Below are 21,142 nucleotides of genomic sequence, written 5' to 3'. Positions count from 1 at the left end.
TGAACTTCTCAGTTTCTTCTAGACTATTTTAGAATAATGTAAGTTATTTACTAACATTTCCTTTTAGTGCTAAAGAAAACCAATCTAAAAAATATTATCAACTAGTCAAAAACCATTTTCAAAATATCACAAAAGTAGGGACGCCTGGGTCGCTCAGTCAGTTAAGCCGCTGCCTTCTGGTCGGGTCATGATCCCAGAGTTCTCAGATCGAGTCCCACACTGGGCTCCTTGCTTGTCAGGGAGCCTGCTTCTCTCTCTACCTCTGCCTGCCACTCTGCCTGCTTGTGCATGTTCTCTCTCTCTCTGACAAATAAATACATAAAATCTTTTTTAAAAATCACAAAAGTAACTATTCTTTAACCAGACTATGTATACCCTCTTTTTCAATATTACAATCATTCTTATCTCTCCCCTGCAAATGATTATCCTCATCCTCAGAGTTCAAGATAACTAAGAAAATAAAATCCCTTAAATAGATTATATTTGCTTCCTATTTGGAATTGTTTTTACACGAGTAATTTAATTAATGAAGCACTGATCATCAATTATACAACCCATAAGATTTGGCTGACCTGCTCTGGTATTTTAATGTGATAAATATGTGTAATTTTCTACTAATGGGAATTTGGTACTATAGCTTTCATACTTTACAAAGTTTCCAGTTTGCTACCAAAATCAGAGTCTTATTTTTTTGATCAAAACATTTTCCAGAAATTTCAAACAGGTTCTTTTTTTTTCATTCAACTGAAGCTATCATACTTTTTTTTTCTTGTGCTATTAGTTTTGTTTAGTTACACCCTAGTTACACTCCTATAATAAAATCAGTTACAATACCTACTTCAAAATATCATCCTGCATAATACTTTTAAAATTTATTTGTTTATTCTTTTGACACAGAGAGAGAGATCACAAGTAGGCAGAGAGGCAGGCAGACAGAGAGGGAGAAGCAGGCTCCCTGCTGAGCAGAGAGCCTGATGTGGGGCTCGATCCCAGGACCCTGGGATCATGACCCGAGCTGAAGGCAGAGGCTTAACCCACTGAGTCACCCAGGTGCCCCTCATCCTGCATAATACTTTTAACTATACTTCCTATTCTTTTCCTCAAGAAGAAAATTTATGTCTGCCATGATGCTTCTAGCTTCAGACTGGAAAACTCTCCAAAACTCTCAAAAAAACACACATGTGTCTTCCTACCACTTGCATTATCTACTGTAAATCAAGTACCACTCCGGGCCAATCACAGAGCCTATATAAAGTATTTCGCTACCTAATCTGAGAAAATGAAGTGACTATCACTTCACACGGGGTTTGCTGGCACTGTTGTCATCATTGCTCTGCAGAGCCAGGTAACTTTTAATCCCGCAGCTCAATAAAAAATACAACTGTAGGAAAAAAAGAAAATCAAAATAAAACTGGAGAAGAACAGCAATAAGCTAGAAGAAGCTAGTAGTCTTAGGGAATGCTACTGGCATCAAATATTCAAAATTTTTAGTCACGGGACTTCAGTACATTTATAAAAACTTATCTAAGTACTTAAGAATGATGGGGCATCAGGGTGGCTCAGTCAGTTAAGCATCCAACTCGACCTCAGCTCAGGTCTTGATCTCACAGTTGTGAGTTCAAGCCCCATGTTGGGCTCCATGCATGGAGCCTACATACATACATACATACATAAATATTTAAGAGTGTTTATTAGAATTGTAAACCAAGTATAAGGATTCTTTTTCTCCATTAAGAGCTGAAGGTAAATTTTAATGTTCATTATTACAAAATCGTCACTATACTCTTTCTGGTAAAATACTCTATTTTCTTTATGGCCAGTGGCAAAAATGAAAATCTTTCTAAGAATTATATATATTAATCTCCAACTAAACATATAATTATCTCACCATAAAAAGACTGAAATATCAAAATTTCTCAGAAGACAAAAAGGGAAGGAGACTCTGATAGACTGCTACAAAGATGCTTCTGATCTAAGAAAAAAGGAATCATACTTCTCCACCAATATCAATTCAAAGAAACTCTTAATCTGTCATAGAATGAGACTACTGTCTTTATTTTTGAATTAAAAAGTTACTCTCATATACTAGCCTATGGACTTCTGTAAGTTATTCACACTCTCAGGGGAAAAAATGATAATTTTATTATTATGGGCCTGTAATCTTGTTCTGAGAGTCTATGATATGAGACCTGTTATACTAAAAAGAACTGTAATGTAGAACTGTATGTCAGTTCCCTTAAATAAGATATTTAAGGGATATTTCACTGGTTTCCAAGCAAAAAGAGGTTCTTTGGTATAGTACTCATCACAATAGTAATAGTGACACAAAATAAGGAGTTACAAATAATTAACATTTTATGAGATGTCTACCTGTTTCCACATTCTCGGTCTCAACTTCTTGTTCTTCTGCCACATCTTGCATCATGTAAGTCTCATCATCATAGACCAGAACCTGGGCTGCATAGCCCTGCTCTAATCTGGCACTTGGAACTGGCTCCACAATCACTGCTGGATAGTCAGAAACCTTTTCACTTTCCTACAAGAGCAAATTGAGAAAATAATCAACCTTTTTATTCACAAATTCTCAATTTACTTATAAATACTTGCGTTCCCATAGTCTCAAGCAGGCCACACAATGAGTGTCATATACTATAATTACGAATGTAAAAACCAAAACAGATGAAAAGGGAACTTTAATAATCAAGTCTCGGGAGGTGACATTTTAAATAAACAGGGCTTTAGGATTAAGATGACAAATTTAAAACATGCATATCATTGCACTATCTCATGAAACCCACAAAAACAAAGTAAATGACTTCTCAACACAAACCCGTAAGGAGAAGACCTAAGAGCAACAGAATCTTGGGAGATTGAAAGTGGATGGTAAGTGTATTGAAATGGCTTAGCAAACCCAAGAAAGCCAAACACAGCCTGGCAGCAAAAGGAAGCTGAGAGACAACACACTTTACACTGGAGAGCCCACAGAAAGCAATTCCCATCACTCCTGAAAATGGAGCAGCAGGTGTAGAGAAAGAGGAGGAGTTCAAACAGGAAGATTCCATTAAAGCTGTCTGAAAAGCACTTTGATTCCTAGACCATTCCCTCATGCATGATGCTAGGCAACTGGCCCTCACCTCAGGAGAAGACTGGAGAATTAACTTTCTGGTGATGGAAAAACAAAAGCATCTTTGAGGAATATTAGGCATATTTGCTTGTATTGGTATTGCACCAGAAACAGAGTTTTCAATCAGCTTTTTAGACCTCCACTCTTAATGATTAGCAGGCAGCCAAGTATTACTAGTCATCTAAGGAAGAGCCTCTACCACCGAATATATACATATACGTACACACCCACACACATATGGGGCATATTCTTCGTAGAAATAAGATATTATAGCCATAAAACAAGAACAGAATACAATTTAATCAAGATTTAAAAAGAAAGAGTTCAGAAGTTAAAAACATGACAGTTAAAATAAAAAAGACAGAGGCTTGGAAGATAAAATTGAAGCAGTCTTCTAGAAACCAGAGAAATAAGATGAATTTTTAAAAAATAGGAGCGAAAAGAGAATGCTATCAGAGGAATAGTCCAAGAGGTTCAATATCTGAATAACAGAGTTCCAGAAAAAGAAAACGGGATGGGGGAGGGGGGAGGTTGGAAAGAAATTAAAAGACTTCTAGAAAATGTTTTAAGCTGACACATATGAGCTGCCCATTTGAAAATACCTACCAGATATTTAATATAAAAAATTAAGGAAGACCTACAATGAGGCACACCACTGTAAAATACCACAACACTGGGGACAAAAAGAAAGATTCTACAAGTTTCTAGAGAGAAAATGCAAGTCACATACAAAGAATATGGACTCAGACTTCAGTCTTCTCAATAATCATATTAAAAGAAAAATGACATTGAAGCCATTTCTTCAGATTAGAAAGGAACACTATTTCTTTTTTTTTTTAAGATTTTATTTATTTATTTGACAGAGACACAGAGAGAGAGGGAACACAAGCAGGGGGGAGTGGGAGAGGGAGAAGCAGGCTTCCTCCGAGCAGGGAGCCCGATGTGGGGCTCGATCCCAGGACCCTAGGATCATGATCTGAGCTGAAGACAGTCGTTGAAAGACTGAGCCATCCAAGCACCCCTAGAAAGAAACACTATTTCTAACCTGGAATTCTTCAGCCAGTCAAATCATCTTATGAAAATTAGGTATTTTCTCAAATTTGCAAGATCTCAAAACATTTACCTTCCATACATCCTTTCTCTAGAAGCAAGTAGAGAATGTATTTCATCAAAACAAAAGTAAAATTTTATTAAGACAACAACTTAAGATAGAGAATATGGGAGATTAATGGGAGAGAAACACTAGTAATCTTGCTGAGGACTGTGAAGAGTGAGCCCAGAATGCCAGCAATGCACTGGATTTATAAGGCAAACAGTCTGGATTGCAGGAACATGATTCCTGAGACAGAAGAGAAACTGTCATCACCAAGACAACCACCAGCACTGTTCCTAAGGACACAGTCTCCAGATAAGCCTATTCCCCATTTTTATTCATATTTGGCTTACTTTGATGTATCTACCTTGCATTGCTACCTACATCACCGAAGAACACTCATTTCACCTCCTAGATGTGTCCTACTTTGATCTACTTACTCTTAAGTGTTAGAAGAAGGCAACAAAGAGCTTGGGAAACAAGCAAAAAGCAGAACAGCTTTCCCTGTGATGGTATATACACCTGCTGAACAAACCTGCAACACCAGGTCATACCATTGCCTGAAACCTGACCAAGATGATCCTATGTTTCCAAGAACTAAGTCACGACATTCCTTACTCACTTGCTGAGGAGAACCTCCTGAAACTCTGTGACTGGATGCCAGACTAGACTTCCTTTTCCTGGAAGCTTTAATCTAACTGTGATGATGCTGTCATTTCCTAACTCAGTTAGCTTGGGACATTATTCATTTTTTCAAAGTACAACAACATGTTTAGGAGTATCTCCAAAGACAATAAAGCTACAAAGAAAAGTAAAGGAATAGTACCACATAGGTCAGGATAATGGCACCTCTGCGAATATTAAGAGAGGCATACTTCATATTCTAAAATACTACTAAATGCTATTTCATTAACCTGATTGATAAGTAATATTTATTCTTTTTATTCTCAAACTAAACATATATATTTTATATACTTTTCATTTTGTATCAAACATTTCACAAAAAAATTTAAATAAATTAAAAATAAAGGTACAAGAAATTAAAAATAAACAAGCCCATATGCTTAATATTAACATTGAATTTCCTACTCTGTATGAGACAAAAAAAAAAAGTTTATATTAAAAAAGAAAATCCTAGGGCGCCTGGGTGGCTTGGTCAGTTGAGCAACGGACTCTTGGTTTCACCTCAGGGCATTATCTCAGGGTCCTGGGACTGACCCCCATTTCAGGCTCTGTATTCAGGGGGGAGTCTGCTTCCCCTCTCCCTCTCCTGCCCCCTCTGCCCTATCTCCTGCTCAAGCACTCTCCCTCTCAAATAAATAAATCTTCTTTAAAAATCCCTTCCCACAGGGCGCCTGGGTGGCTCAGTGGGTTAAGCCGCTGCCTTCGGCTCAGGTCATGATCTCAGGGTCCTGGGATCGAGTCCCACATCGGGCTCTCTGCTCAGCAGGGAGCCTGCTTCCTCCTCTCTCTCTCTGCCTGCCTCTCTGCCTACCTGTAATCTCTCTCTGTCAAATAAATAAATAAAATCTTTAAAAAAAAAAATCCCTTCCCACAAATTGGATATACTAACAGTTGAATCTCCATGCTTCTTTCTCAGCTTTATAACTACAACCTACAGGCAACATCACCTAGCTCTAACAGTTGAGGAGCATGGCATAGGTAAAAACTAACAAGATCTCCACTCATCAGAAACTCAGAATGCAACAACAGAAGTGGCATTTGAGCTAGTACTGACCCAAGCAGTAAATAAAACTCAAGATATTTATAACTTCTTTAATTCCTCTGAAATCTAATAGTATTACTATTAGTAACATTAACCTGAATTATTTTATATTGTGAACTCTCCACCTCCACCTTACCAGTAGGAAATAAACCAAGTTGTCTAAACTATGCAATACTTGAGTCCAGAATTCTGTACAACATCAACTTTCCCATTTATACTATTTTCCCCACCAACTAGGATTCTAGACCCACTCTTCTCTCTCATATACATTGGTTGGGTTTTAACATTTCAATGGTTCCATCTTTATTAGAAAAATTCAACTTTTCTTTCTTTTAACCGAACTCCAGATCTTTGCTTCTTATACCTGTATACACTCTCAAAAGATAATCTCTTTGGCTAGTTATCTACACATACATTATCATCTGGATTCCACCACCTCACTGAAACTATTCTCTTAAATGTCAATAAGGACTAAATTCTTTTCCTACTTTTCATTTTCCTTTCCCTTTCTTCAGACTCTTACACACTTTTATACACTCTTACCTCATTTTTAAAACTATTTCTTCCATCTTTTTCACTCTCTTTCTACCACTCTACTTTTAAGCATCTCCTCTGATTCTTCTTCCATCTCCAGCGACTGAAATATAGCCATTTGACTAAGGTTCTGTCCTCAGCATTTCCTTTTTAGTCTATTCTACCTTCCCCGGCAAGGCCACCCATTATTAGGGTTTATTTTAAAATAGCACCTCTATACTGATGATTACTAAATATTTTTCTTCTTCTCTGACTCATCTCCTGAACTCCAAAACAAAGTTTTAAACTACCAACTTAACATCAGTACAAGAATAATCAGCTAAGACTCCAAGCTTAACATGTTTAAATGGAACAAACAACAATATCTTTCCCTGTTCTCCCACCCTGTGTTCTTCTCTAAATCTGTTTCTTCATATTAAAAAAAGAGAAAGAGAAAAATATTCATACCATATTCATACCTCTCAAAGTCCCTTGAAAATTAAATATCCACAAAGTACATATGCTTAGCACAGGGTTTAGAACAGAGTAAATACTCAATTAGTGATAGCTAATTGTCATATTATAACACTAGTAATAGTATTCAAACCTACTATTTGCCCTCGACCGTGAAGGGCATCTTTTCACATTACAATCAGAATTGTATTACTTCTTTGTACAAAACGCTTCCATGACTCTCCACTTGTCTAAAAAGAAAACTGAACATATGAAACAATGGTTTTTAACACTCTTTGAAGTATAACCCTCAACCCACATTAGGTGTTGAATTGATTCAGATTGGGGGATTAGAGAAGACTTCCTAGAACAGGGTCCTGAATGGATGAAAAGGATTTTGATAGAAGTGGAAGGCAATTGTAGGCTCATGAGCAAAAGTCATGGAAGCTTTCCCATTTGGGAATTAAGGACAAAGCAAGTAATCAGAGAACTGTGAGAAGTAATGCAGAAAATAAGGCTGTAAATGGGATATATTATTTTTTGGAGCTGTTGTAACAAATTATCATAAACAGGGCTGTAACGCAGCTATTAATGTCCCTGCTTTTCCCCTCCCTTCTGTTCTGCTGCATTCTGTATCACCTATGAGTCAGTTTACCAGATCATACAGTAACTGTGCACTTCATTTTAAAAGAACTATAAAATTATATTATTTTATATTTCCACTATAAATGTATGAGTTCCAGTGCTCTACATCCTTTCAACACATGGTATCCCTGTTTGTTTGTTTGTTTGTTTGTTTATCCAATTAGAGAGAGAAAGAGCACAAGCTGGGGGAGAAGCAGAGGGAGAGGGAGAACCAGGATCCCCACTAAACAAAGAGCCGAATGCAGGACTTGATTCCAGGACCCCTGGATCATGACCTGTGCTGAAGGCAAACGCTTAACCAACCTAGCTACCACAACCTTCCAACACATGGTATCCCTGTTACTTTTATCATTCTGTGTAAGTATGTAGTAGTAGCTCCCTGTGGTTTTGTTTCCCTGATATATTAATACTGAATTTCCTACTGTGTATGAGGCAAAAAAAAGGGTGTTTTTATGTGCACTTATTGGCTATTCATACTATTAACCATTCAAATCTTTTCCCCATTTTAATGGACTATCTCCAACTTATTTTTTTAAAGATTTTTTATTTATTTATTTATTTATTTATTTATTTTAAGATTTATTTATTTGACAGACAGAAATCACAAGGAGGCAGAGAGGTAGACAGAGAGAGGAGGAAGCAGGCTCCCCGCTGAGCAGAGAGCCCGATGTGGGGCTCGATCCCAGGACCCTGGGATCATGACCTGAGCCGAAGGCAGAGGCTTTAACCCACTGAGCCACCCAGGCGCCTCAAGATTTTATTTATTTGAGAGAGAATAAGAGAGAGAGCATGAGAGGAGGGTCAGAGAGAGAAGCAGCCCCCCGACTGAGGCTCCATCCCAGGATCCAGGGATCACAACCCAAGAGGAAGGCAGACACTTAGAGGACTGAGCCAACCAGGCAGGTGCCCATCCTACTTATTATTTTATACATTCTGAATATAAATCCTTTGTCAGTATATATATTGTAAATATTTTTTCCAATCTTTGCTTCACCTTTTCATTTTCTTAATGGAATTTTTTTAAAAGTTTAAAGACATTATTTATTTGAGAGAAAGAGAGCACAAGCAGGTGGAGGGGCAGAGAAAGAGGTAGAAGCAGGCTCCTCACCGAGTAGGGAGCCTGATGCAGGGCTGAACCCAGGACTCTGGGATCAGGACCTGAGCCAAAGGCAGCCACCTAAATGACTGAGCTGCCCAGGTGCCCTTTAATGGAATTTTTTTTAAGAACAGAGGTTTTAAATGTAAATGAAATTCATTTTTTCTTTTAAAGCTTTTTTCATGATTTTGTGTTCAATCTAAGAAAGCATTGCCTAATTCAAGATTGAAAAAATTTTCTCCTATGTTTTCTTCCAGAAGTTTTTATAGTTTAAACATTTAATTCTATGATCAATTTTGAGTTATTCATTGTCTATGATGTGAGAATGGATTGAGTTCATTTATTTGCATATGGATATCCAGTAGTTCCACCATTATTTGTTTAAAAGACTATCCTTTCTCCACCAAATTACATTAACACCATTACTAAAAATTAATCAGTGTTATATGGATCTATACTATATTCCACTGATCTACATGTCTGTTGCCATATCAAACCACACTGTCTCAATTATTGGGACTTCATAATAAGTCTTTAAATCAGGTGGATAAGCCCTCCAACTTTGTTTTAACATATGTCTTCCAGTCCATAAACATGGTGTAACTCTTCATTTATTTAGGTCTTTAATTTCTCTCAACATGTTGAGGTTGTCTGCATACAGATCTTTTATTTACTTATTAAGCCTATCTCTGTATTATTTTGATGCTGCTAAACAGTACGTCTTCTTAAATTTCATTTTCCAGTTGTATTTTGCTTATATGAACACAACTGATTTTTATATATTCATCTGTTCTGAATTTATTAATTCTAACCATTGTGTAGATTTCTTAAGACTTTCTATATACATGATTGTATCATTTAGAAATAGACAGTTTTACTACTTCTTTTCCAATCCATAGGTCTTTTATTTTTCTTGCCCTGCAGCAATGTTGGCACTCCAATGTTGAACAGAAGTGCTTAGAGCAGATATCTTTGCTTTACTATCAACCTTAAAAGAAAAACATACCCCTTTTCACCTTTGAGTGATACTGGCTGTGGGTTTTTCACAGATGCACTTAACAGGTTGAAGAAGTTGCCCTCATTACCAGTTTAGGGAATCTGTATAGTAAACAGGTGTTGAATTTTGGCAAATGGGTTTTCTGTGGTTACTGATACGATCACATGATTCTCCCTTTTTACTTTGTTAATGTGATGCATTTCACTGATTGATTAAACCTACCTTGCTGGGATAAACTCCATTTGGGACATATGAACCCTATGCTTGCATTTTGTCAAGAATGTTTTTGTCTATGCCCATGAAAAATATTGTTTGTAGTTTTCTTCTCCTATGTATCTCTGGTCTTGGTATCAGAATAATGATGGCCTTCAAAATGAGTTAGGAAATGCTATGTTGTCTATTTTCTAAAAGAATTATGTAAGATTATTATTTCTTGCCTATATACTTGTTAAATCAACAATAAAACCATGGCACCTGGGTTGCTCAGTCAGCTGTCTGACTCTTAATCTCAGCTCAGGTCCTGATCTCAGGGCTGTAATCTCAGAATTGTGAGTTCAAGCATTGCCTTGGGCTCCATACTGGGCCGCCTGGAGCCAACTTAAAAAAAAAAAAATGCAGGCCTAGACAATCAATAAAGCCAAATTGCTCTGGAAATTTCTTTGTGGAAAAGATTTTGTCTAGGAATTCAATTTATGTTAAGATAGAGGGCTATTCAGAATTTCTATTTCATTTGGAATGACTTTCAAGGATTTTTGTCCATTTCATCTCAGTTGCCAAGCTTATTGGCATGAAGTTGTTCATAATATTTAGTGTCAATACTAAGGACTCTTTCATTCCTTATATTAGTAATTTTTTTTAAAGATTTTATTTATTTGAGAGAGTGTGCATGCACAAATGGGGGGTAGGGGCAGAGGAAGACAGAGAAGCAGACTACTCACTGAGCAGGGAGCCCAACGTGGGACTTGGTCCCACGACCCTGGGATCACAAATGGAACCGAAAACAGAAGCTTAGCTGACTGAGCCACCCTGGCACCCTCTATTAGTAATTTTTGCCTCATGGTTTTGGGTTTTTTTTTTTTTCTTCTGTAGTCTACTTAAGAGATTTATCAATTTTGCAAAGAACAAGCAGGTAATTTCTCTGATGTTTGTCCATTTTCTACCTTACTGACCTGTTCTTATTTTTATTATTTCCTTCCTTCTACTTTCGATTTAACTTGATCCTCATATTCTAGCTTATTTGGACGAAAGCTTAAATGATTTTAGACTATACACCTTTTCTAATTAATATAAGTTTTAAAAGGTATAAATTTCCCTCTAAGCACTGCTTTAACTACATTCCTCAAATTTTGATATATTGTGTTCTCATTTTCATTTAATTAGGATATTCTCTAAACTCTCTTGTGATATCTTTTTAATCCATGAGTTATATAAAAGCGAGCTGTTTAACAACCAAATATTTGAGGATTTTTCAAGAGTTTTTTGTCGTTAATTTCTAACATAATTCTGCTTTGGTCAAAAACTTTCTCTGTATGATTTCAATCCTTTAAAAAGCAGATATGGGATAACTGGGTGGTTAAGCATCTGACTTTTTTTTTAACATAGACTAATATTTTATTTGGATAAAGGGATCATTTTTAATGTGAACTCAATTAATTAATATACAGTGTATTATTAGTTTCAGAGGTAGAGTTCAGTGATTCATCAGTTCTTTTTAACACCCAGTGCTCATTATATCATGTTGCCTCCTTAATGCCCATCACCCAATTACCCCAACCCCCCTACCTGCTACCCTCCAGCAATCCTGTTTCCTATGATTAAGAGTTTCTTATGGTTTGTCTCCCCCTTTGATTCTGTCTTTTCTTTTTCCATCCCTTTCCTTATGTGCCTCTGTTTTGTTTCTTAAATTCCACGTGACTGAAATCATATAATTGTCTTTCTCTGCTTAACTTATTTCACTTAGCATAATACACTTTAGTTCCATCCATGCCCTTGCAAATAGCAAGATTTCATTTATTTTCATAGCTGAGTAATATTCCATTGAACACATACACCACATCTTTATCCATTCATCTCCTGATGGACCCCCTGCACTCTTTCCATGGTTTGGCTACTGCAGACATTGCTGCTATAAACATTGGGGTGCAGGTGCCCCTTCAGGTCACTACTTTTTGTATCTTGGGGTAAATACCTAGTAGTTGCAGTAGCTCTATTTTTAACTCTGAGAAACCTATTATCCCATTTTCCAGAGTGGCTGTACCAGCTTGCATTCTCACCAGCAATGTGAGAACTTTCTTCTTTCTCTGCATCCTCACCAACATTTGTTGTTTCCAGACTTATTAGTTTTAGCTCTCCTAACTGGTCTAAAGTGGTAGCTCATTGTGGTTTTGATTTGTATTTCCCTGATGCTGAGAGATACTGGGCATATTTTCAGGTGTCTGTTGGCCATTTGGATGTCTTCTTTGGAGAAATGTCTGTTCATGTCTTCTGTCCATTTCTTGACTGGATTATTTGTTCTTTGGTTGTTGAGTTTGAGAAGTTCTTTATAGATTTTGGACACTTTATCCAAAGTAATAAGGCATTTGCAAATATCTTCTCCCATTCTGTCAGTTGTCTTTTGGTTTTGTCAACTGTTTCCTTTACTGTGCTTAAGTTTTTTATCTTGATGAAGTCCCAGTAGTTCATTTCTGCTTTTGTTTCCCTTGCCTTGGGAGACGTGTCTAGCTAGAAATTGCTGTGGCAGAGGTCAAAGAAGTTGCTACCTGCATTCTCCTTAAGGATTTTGATTGATTCCTATCTCACGTTTAGGTCTTTCATCCATTTTAAGTTTATGTTTGTGGTTTAAGAAAATGGCCCAGTTTCATTCTTCTGCATGTGGCTGTGCAATTTCCCAACACCATTAGCTGAAGAGACTGTCTTTTTTCCATTTATTCTTTCCTGCTTTGTCAAAAATTAGTTGACTATAGAGTTGAGGGCTCTCTATTCTGTTCCATTGATCTAGGTGTCTGTTTTTGTGCCAGTACCATACTGTCTTGATGATGACAGCTTTGTAATAGAGCTTGAAGTCAGGCATTGAGATGCCACAAGCTTTGGTTCTCTTTTTCAACAACCCTTTGGCTATTTGGGGTCTTTTCTAGTTACACACAAATTTTAGGATTATTTGTTCCAGTTCTGTGAAAAATATTGATAGTATTTTGATAGGGATTGAGTTGAATGTATAGATTGCTCTAGATAGCATAAATATCCTAACAATATTTGTTCTTCCAATCCATAAGCATGGGGTGCATGCTCATTTTCTTTGTGTCTTCCTCAATTTCTTTCATGAGTACTTTATTGTTTTCTGAGTACAGATCCTTTGCCTCTTTGCTTAGGTTTATTCCTAGGTATCTTATGATTTGGGGTGCAATTATAAATGGGATCAACTCCTTAAATTTCTCTTTCTTCTGTCTCATTGTTAATGTGTAGAAATGCAACTGATTTCTGTGCATTGATTTTATATCCTGCCACTTTGCTGAATCCGTGTATGAGTTCTAGGAATTTGGGGTGGGGGGTTCAGTTTTCCATATAGAGTATCATGTCATTTGCAAAGAGTGAAAGTTTGAGTTCATCTTTGCTAATCTGGATACCTTTTATTTCTTTTTTTGTCTGATTGCTGAGGCTAGAACTTCTAGTACTATGTTGAACAACAGTGGTGAGAGTGGACATGCCTGCATGTTCCTGACCTTAGGGGGAAAGCTCTCAGTTTTTTCCCATTGAGAATGATATTCGCTGTGGGCTTTTGTATATGGCTTTTATGATACTGACGTATGTTCCCTCTATCCCTACACTGTGGAGAGGTTTAATGAAGAAAGGAAAGCATCCAACCTTGACTTCAGCTCGGGTTGTGATCTCAGGCTCATGGGATAGAGCCCCAAGTCAGGCCCCTCAATGAATGGAAAATCTGATTGTTTCCCCTACCCCTCGCTCTACCCTTTCCCTGCTCACATGCTGTCTCTCTAAAATAAATAAATCCCTTTTTAAAAAAGTATTGAGATGTGTAGATACACCTGCCTACCCAAGTTGGTGGAGCATGTGACTCTGGATCTCAGGGTTGTGAGTTCAATCCTGACACTGAGTGTAGAGATTACTTAAGAATTAAAAAAAAAAAAATTTTTTTAAAGTATTCAGATATATAGCCCAGCATATGACCTATCTCGGTTCACTGTCCATGTGCACTCAAAATGAATGTGTACTATTAGGTAGAGAGTCCCATAAATGTCCATTAGGTGAAGCTGGTTGATAATGCTGTTGAAGCCTTCTATATCCTCACGGATTTTCTAAATTGTCCTGTCAGCTTCTGAGAGGAATGGAGCAATCTCCAACTAATACTGTGGACTTATCTATGTTTTCTTTCTTATCTATGTTTCTTTTCTGTCATTTTTTGCCTTGTGTATTTTGAAGCTCTAATATTGAGTGCATATGCATTCCTTGATAAATGGTCCTTTTATCATTTATGAAATGTCTATCTTTACTCCTGGTAACATATTTTTTTTAAGATTTTTATTTATTTGACAGAGAGACACAGTGAGAGAGAGAACACAAGCAGGGGTAGTGAGAGAGGGAGAAGCAGGTTTCCCACGGAGCAGGGAGCCTGATGCAGGACTTATCCCAGGGACCTGGGATCATGATCTGAGCCAAAGGCAGCCAATTAACAACTGAACCACCCAGAAGCCCTACACCTAATCTATTTTTAATCTTATCCAGTGAAATTTTTACAAATAGTATGTATTTCATTTCTGGAAGTTTTGTTTGGGTTTTTTCTTTATTTTCTTATGTCTTTTATGGCTCTCCTCTGAGGTTCATGTTTTCTTTTAACTTCTTGAGCATATTTATAATGGCCGTTTTGAAGTCTTATCTGCTAATTTCATCATCTCTATCATTTGTTTTTCTGTCTTGATAGTTTTTTTTTCCTTCAAGTTATCGGTTATATTGTACCTCGTTCTTTGCATTTAACATGACTGGGTGTTAAGATGTGTAAATTTTACACTGTTGGGTGCAATTTACATACAGTTGTAGTATTTTAATAATGTTTACTATGAAGTTTAAGTTCCTTATAGGTCAAGTGGCACCTGGCTGGCTCAGTCTGAAAAGGATGCAACTCTTGATAGCATTGTGAGTTCAAGCTCCATGTTGGGTGTAGAGATTACTTAAAAATAAAATCTTAAAAAAAAAAAAGGTTGCTTACGGGTCTTTTTCAAGGCCAGTTTTTTTTAAGTTTTTAGGACAAGTTTGAACTACCCTTTATTTTAGGACTACTTTAGCCCAACTGGAAGGCATAATTCTAGCAATGCCCTGAGCATTTAACAAGGACTCTCTCTCCTAACTACTAAGAATTCTAATATCTCCCAGCCCTGAGTGAACTCGGGCTTAAGTATTGAGTTTATACTTTTCTGGTCATTCTTTGCCTGGTTTCAAGTTTATTATATCTGGGAAGCTTATTCAGCTAAAACCCAGAGTGCCTGAGGCTGCGTTTTGGTATTCTCTCTCTGGGTAGCTTCTTCCTCTCAGATACTCTGCACTTCAAATTAGTGTTTGTCTCTCCAAATTCCAAATTTTAGGCAACCCTCTTGGATAGCCTTCCTCCATGGGACCTTTGTACTATCACTTTGTTATCGCTCAATAAATTGCTCAATAAACCTTGCTTTGCTGCCCCAAAACAAAACAAAAACAAACAAACAAAAACAAACAAAATAAACCCCACCAAATTCAAAATTCTATTTCCTCAGTTCAGTGACACTGTCACTCTTTGTTTGGGTTCCTTCTTCCTACACTGTGATCCAGAAAGTGGCTCCAAGCAATGAGTCAGTACAGAGATCACCTGCTCTTCTCTCGGGAAGCACAGCCCTGTGCCTCCTGATGTCCAACTGTCTTAGTCCATTCAGGCTGCTGCAACAAAATACCACTATGTGGCTTATAAACAGTAGAAATTTATTGTTCACAGTTGTGGGAGCAGTAACTCCAAAATCAGGGTGCCAGCATGACTGGATGAGGGTCTTTTTCTAGGTCAAAGCCTCCTTAACGCATCCTTGCATGGCAGAAGGAGCAAGCGATCTCCCTGGAGCCTTCTATAACAGCACTAATCCCATGCATAAAGTCCCTCCCTCATGACCTAATTACCTCCCAAAGGCCCTACCTCCCAATAAATGCATCATGTTTGAGGGTTAGGATTCAACACATGAATTTTGGGGGGTCACAAACATTTAGCACAAACATAGCACCAACGTTTCAAAACTGTGCTTTCACATGTTTTCATTTTCCTCCTTGTTAATGGTTGGAATAAAAATATGGTCTGTTACTCCAACACAATCTGAGTGGAAGAACTCCCAATTCTGTCGGAAAGCAGATGTTCTCTAAAATTGTATTTGCTATGTTTTTAAGTCCTCTTTTTTTTTTTCTGCATTAACTCCCATTTCTATGAGACTTACCTGCTATACATTTCCTTTTCAAAAACTGCTGATTATTCCTACATATATACTCTTCCATACAATCTTTAGGTCCTTATAATCAATTTCCCCCCAAACTTGCCCTGACATTTGATAAAGATGGAATAAAATATGTAGACTAACTGGAGGAAATTGACATCCTCCATAATATGACTCCTTCCATCTCTCCTATTCAAGTACAAAGTACATCTCTTTGTTTGCTAAAGTCTTCTTTCATGTACCTCAGTACCATTAATTCATTGTCTTGAAAGAAGTCCCATTATCTTTTACATTTATTCCTCAATATTTTACATTTTTTTGTTAATTTTCTGAAAGGAACCTTATTTTCCATGATCTTTTCTAACTAGCCCCTTACAAAAGAAAGCTAGATATTTTTAATGTTAATTTGCACCCACCAAACTACCAACCACTCTTACTCGTTCTAATTGGTTTTCACGGACTTCCTCAGGTTTTCTTTTTTTTTTTTTTTTTTTTAAAGATTTTATTTATTTATCAGAGAGAGAGGGAGAACGAGCGATCACAGGCAGACAGAATGGCTGGCAGAGGCAGAGGGAGAAGCAGGCTCCCCGCTGAGCAAGGAGCCCGATGTGGGACTCGATCCCAGGATGCTGGGATCATGACCTGAGCCGAAGGCAGCTGCTTAACCAACTGAGCCACCCAGGGGTCCCCCTCAGGTTTTCTTAAGTAGAGAATCATATTATCTAAAGATGGTAATTTGGTCTTCTTTCCAGTGTTTATATATTTTTTCATTATCTTGTCTGATTATAGGAGAATATTAAATAATAGTTAGGATAGTGCCCATACTTATCTTTCCAATTTTATTTTTTTTCTTTCCAATTTTAAAGGAAATACTCCAGCACTTCACCATTAAACAGGATTCTGGCTATTGATTTGTATAAGTTATTTTTTATACTGTTACAGAAATATGTATCTGTATTTATATTATCAGGACTTTTAATCAGGAATGGATATTCAATTTCATAAAATCTCATTTCATCTGGTATTTTATCCTTATTAATATATCATAGGTCATGCATCTTATTAGTAGGGGTATATACATTAATTGTTACCCTTGTGTATCTAAAACATATTTAGTACTGAATTTAATATATGACTGCATTTTATATATTTATTATTATTCCATTTTTTATTTTTGCATCTATACTCATTAGTAAGACTGTAATTGGCATCTTTGGTTTTTGGTCTCTTTGCCAGAAATATACTTATTCTAATTTTATCAAATGCATTACTTTTATAATCAGGAATAAAGTTAAAAAAAATAAAGCCTAAAAATCATCAATAACTCTCCAAATGCCCACAATTTTTAAACATTTATTTTTTTCTTCAGATTCTGGAACTAGGATTATAAAATTTTGACAGGTCATTTTTTCACCCCACCCTATATTCTAGAGATAGATATTAAATCTATCTATAACATACACTATCCTCAAAATTCCCTTTGTAATATTAGGTGACATTTCAGATACTAGTTACTTTCCAATTTCTTCCTGGAGTTCTCTTTCCCCAGATGTCTATTTCTACAGCTCAATCCCTTACTTTATTTACATCTAAACTAAAATGCACCTCCTCAAGGACACCTGGGTGGCTCAGTCAGTTGTGTCTGCCTTCAGCTCAGGTCACGATCCCAGTGTCCTTGGATCAAGCCTCATGTCAGGCTCCTTGAGCAGGGAGCTTGATTCTCATTCTCCCTCTGCTGCTCCTCCTGCTTGTGTTCTCACTCCCTCTCAAATAAATAAACAAAATCTTAATAAGTTAAAAAATAAATAAAATGCTACCTCTTCAGAAAAAGCTTCTCTGACCACCCTAACTAAAATATCCCCTACCAACTCTCCATCTAACTCTAGCCCTGATTTATTCTTCATAGCCATTCTGAAATATTTCATTCCCAGTGCCTTGAAAAGTACTTGATGTACAGTAAGTAAACAATTAATATTTACTGAAGGAATAAATAAATGAAAGTAAGTGTGTATCTACATAGTATAATTTGAAGAAAGAGTTCCCCAAGAATAATTTCCCCCATTCTAGGGCCATACCACCTAAAATGCCTGTGACTACCCATAGGCTACCTACTACATAAATCATTGATCAATAATGCTTTGGTAAAATGACTTCATTTATCAGATTCTTTCTTCCATAATAATTAGTCCTCCAGGCCATGAACACCTGGGTTCCACGTAAAGGAAGAAAAATACAGTGTCTTCCAGAAACAAACTGTTGCACTCTTTTTCCCGTAATAATGATACCAAACAAGCACAAGGTAAATAGACTCTGCCTATTACTCTTGGTGATTCCCTTCTGAGGGTTAAATACAACAAAGTAAAATTATATATCAAAGAGAAAGCACTGGAAAAAGAAGTAATAATTGGTCTGGGTGATGTGAAGGGGATGGAAGTCCCCAGAGTCTCTGATCTCTTTGGGGAGTCATATCTAGAAGTGATCATATAGAAAGTGAATCTTCAAGAAACAAACAGAAACTGATTATGAGAATTATTGAATTTGAGAATTAAATACAGTCTCTAGCTGTGGCTTCTCTTAACGGACCTTAAATCAGTTTTAGATTCAAACACAGTAAGAACATTCTGGTTACCAAGTCCACTGAGAACAAAGAAAAAGTAGTACCTTCATTTTATCCCCTTCCCACTGAATTTAACTATAGTTACCTTGGAAGACTGAACAGACAAAAACAAGCAAGAAAAAGAAGCAGACTCCAGAATATACAGCCTAATATTCTAACATTTCTTGGTTCTGTTACTATTATACTATGCTGGTACTAAGGACCAGTAACAGGAGTATCTTCCACAGAATAGAGAGAAAACAGATTTTTAAAATACAGCCAGCTTTCCATTTGCCCATCTCATCTCTGATCAAATATTTGTCCATTGTTATGACAGCACTAATATATTTTAATTTAGATCCTTCCCAATACTCAGTCTTTACTGAATGGAGGGAACAGAAGCCAGGCCTTGGAAGTCCTTATATTTCTGGTACTGTTATTTTTCTACTCCTATCTCCTATTCTTTAATGTTATCAGTAATAAGAAAATAACCAAATATGCTAATGATGCAGAGTTCTACATGTAAAACATTTCAAAACCTTTCTTTCTGATTTACAAATCATCCAAATTCTTAAGTGTACGTGTGTGTGTGTATATATATATATTTAGATATACATACATATATATATACATATATATGGGATTGAAATATGATAGTTCTTCACGCTGAATTAGGTATAATAAAATAACCAAAAAGCACAGATGACAGACAACTAAAGGGAATACATAATTCTAATTTAAGATGAATCTAATTTATGTATTTAGGTACAGTATTTACCTACAGATTCTGTAATCCAAAACAATGGATTTTTATCAGGAATTAAAACCTATCTCAAAACTTTCTGTGTTCTTTCTTTCAGTTTTTTCCTCCCAGTTCATTCCAATATATGCATGTTTCAAAAACTCAGATGAGCCTGGCAATACCTACCTCAACCTTCTACTTCCTAAATTATGTGAGGGCACATAATATGTACATGTACAATTTCATGCATTGTACATTTCTACTAAAATATACATATTTAAATATATATATGTGTGTGTGTGTGTGTGTTTCCCATTAGTTTCAAAATGAGTTCATATACTGATTTCTGTGAACAAAACAGTAATGTAATACATGGGATGCCTAACCTCTTGATTTTCTACTCCATTGCTGGAAAGCTCCAAAACAGAACCTCCATTGTCAACCACTGCTGATGTCATTGTTATTCCCTGAGGAAGCTTCGAACGCTATTAATCAATGTAATTTAAAGATTCATAGATGACTGCCAGTGTTACAAGTTTGCATTATCATGTTCTAAAAGTCAACAGACTTTTAGAGTGAAGGAGATATCCAGAAATCCAGTCTTCTAAAGATGATTAACCAGAGGGCCTAAAAAGAGGAAGAATTTGAGAAGTTATTAAAAATATACAGGAAGGATATAAAACACAATCTATTTTACAATCTAATCTTTGACAGTTCTTTAGTAAACTAAGAAAAGGGAGCTCAGACTTACAAAGCCCAGTGTCAAAAGAGGGCAGTAATGAGCATTCTCCTCCTTAGAGCCGTCAACTTCATGAACAAGTTATTGCAATCAAGTGATTGCACATAGATGACCTTATGATACTTACATTCTAACGGATAAAATGTAAAATGTTATAACTTTCTCTTTTTATGAAGATGTACTTTTATTCCTGAAATATTTTCATAGAAATTTTAAAAATCTTTTATACATTGATAATAAAATATGCTAAATCAAGACAACTTCTAAAATTATTTGCCTATTTACCAAATTAAAAAATTTATTGGTTTGTAAATATTTCATTCTTCCTTGGCTCCTTTGGTTTCTTTATTTGACTAATATAATTAGACATGTCATTTGCTTATGGTAGCAATCTCATTTTGTGTTCATATTCTGAATACTCTACAAGGACTATAAAATGGATTAATTTGAGTTATATATTTAAGCTTTCAAATAGAGTAGTTTAAAAATAAAATAGCAAAATCACATTGAATGCCTTTAATATTACTTTATCATTCTTTCCTCAGTAGTTTTTGGGGTTTTTTTGCTATTGGTTAAAAATTCATTATAGCAGCGATGCCTGAGTGGCTCAGTGGGTTAAGCATCTGACTCTTCAGTTTTGGCTCAGGTCATGATCCCAGGATTGCGAGATCAAGCCCCATGTGGGGTTCCACTCTCAACAAGGAGTCTGCTTAAGATTCTCTCCCGGCTCTTCTCTGCCCCTCCCCACCACTTGTGTTCACGCTCCCTCTAAAATAAATAAAATATATATTTTTTTAATTTCAATATAGGAAACCACTTCAAATAAATATAATTCAAGCCTTTTTCCTAGTAGTGATGAATGTTGATATATACATATAATCTAGATTTATGCATTAGATTATTCCTATAAAGTTATATTTTATTTGATTTTATGTATGTTATATTTTTCATAAAAGAATT

The 21,142-nt window shown here is 36.2% G+C and overlaps 1 protein-coding gene across 5 annotated transcripts in view; it reads right to left on the bottom strand.

Annotated features, from left to right (window-relative positions):
- Window positions 1–21,142, bottom strand: part of ELF2 (E74 like ETS transcription factor 2) — a 101,645-nt gene that overhangs the window by 51,296 nt on the left and 29,207 nt on the right. For 4 of the 5 annotated variants that reach the window (XM_044268063.1, XM_044268064.1, XM_044268065.1 and 1 more), the window contains exons 3-4: window positions 19,830–20,070; window positions 2,371–2,536 (exon numbers count right to left, since the gene is read on the bottom strand). In XM_044268063.1, coding sequence (XP_044123998.1) covers window positions 2,371–2,536; window positions 19,830–19,901 — 238 coding nt within the window. In that variant the 5' untranslated portion in view covers window positions 19,902–20,070. Of the gene's footprint in view, window positions 1–2,370; window positions 2,537–19,829; window positions 20,071–21,142 lie in introns of those variants that run through there. The other variant, XM_044268072.1, reaches the window with a different exon arrangement.

Source organism: Neovison vison, chromosome 11 (genome assembly GCF_020171115.1).
Source record: "Neovison vison isolate M4711 chromosome 11, ASM_NN_V1, whole genome shotgun sequence".
Taxonomy (NCBI): domain Eukaryota; kingdom Metazoa; phylum Chordata; class Mammalia; order Carnivora; family Mustelidae; genus Neogale; species Neogale vison.
The sequence above is the reverse complement of the archived record's forward strand: the minus strand, read 5'-3'. Positions and strand labels throughout refer to the sequence as shown.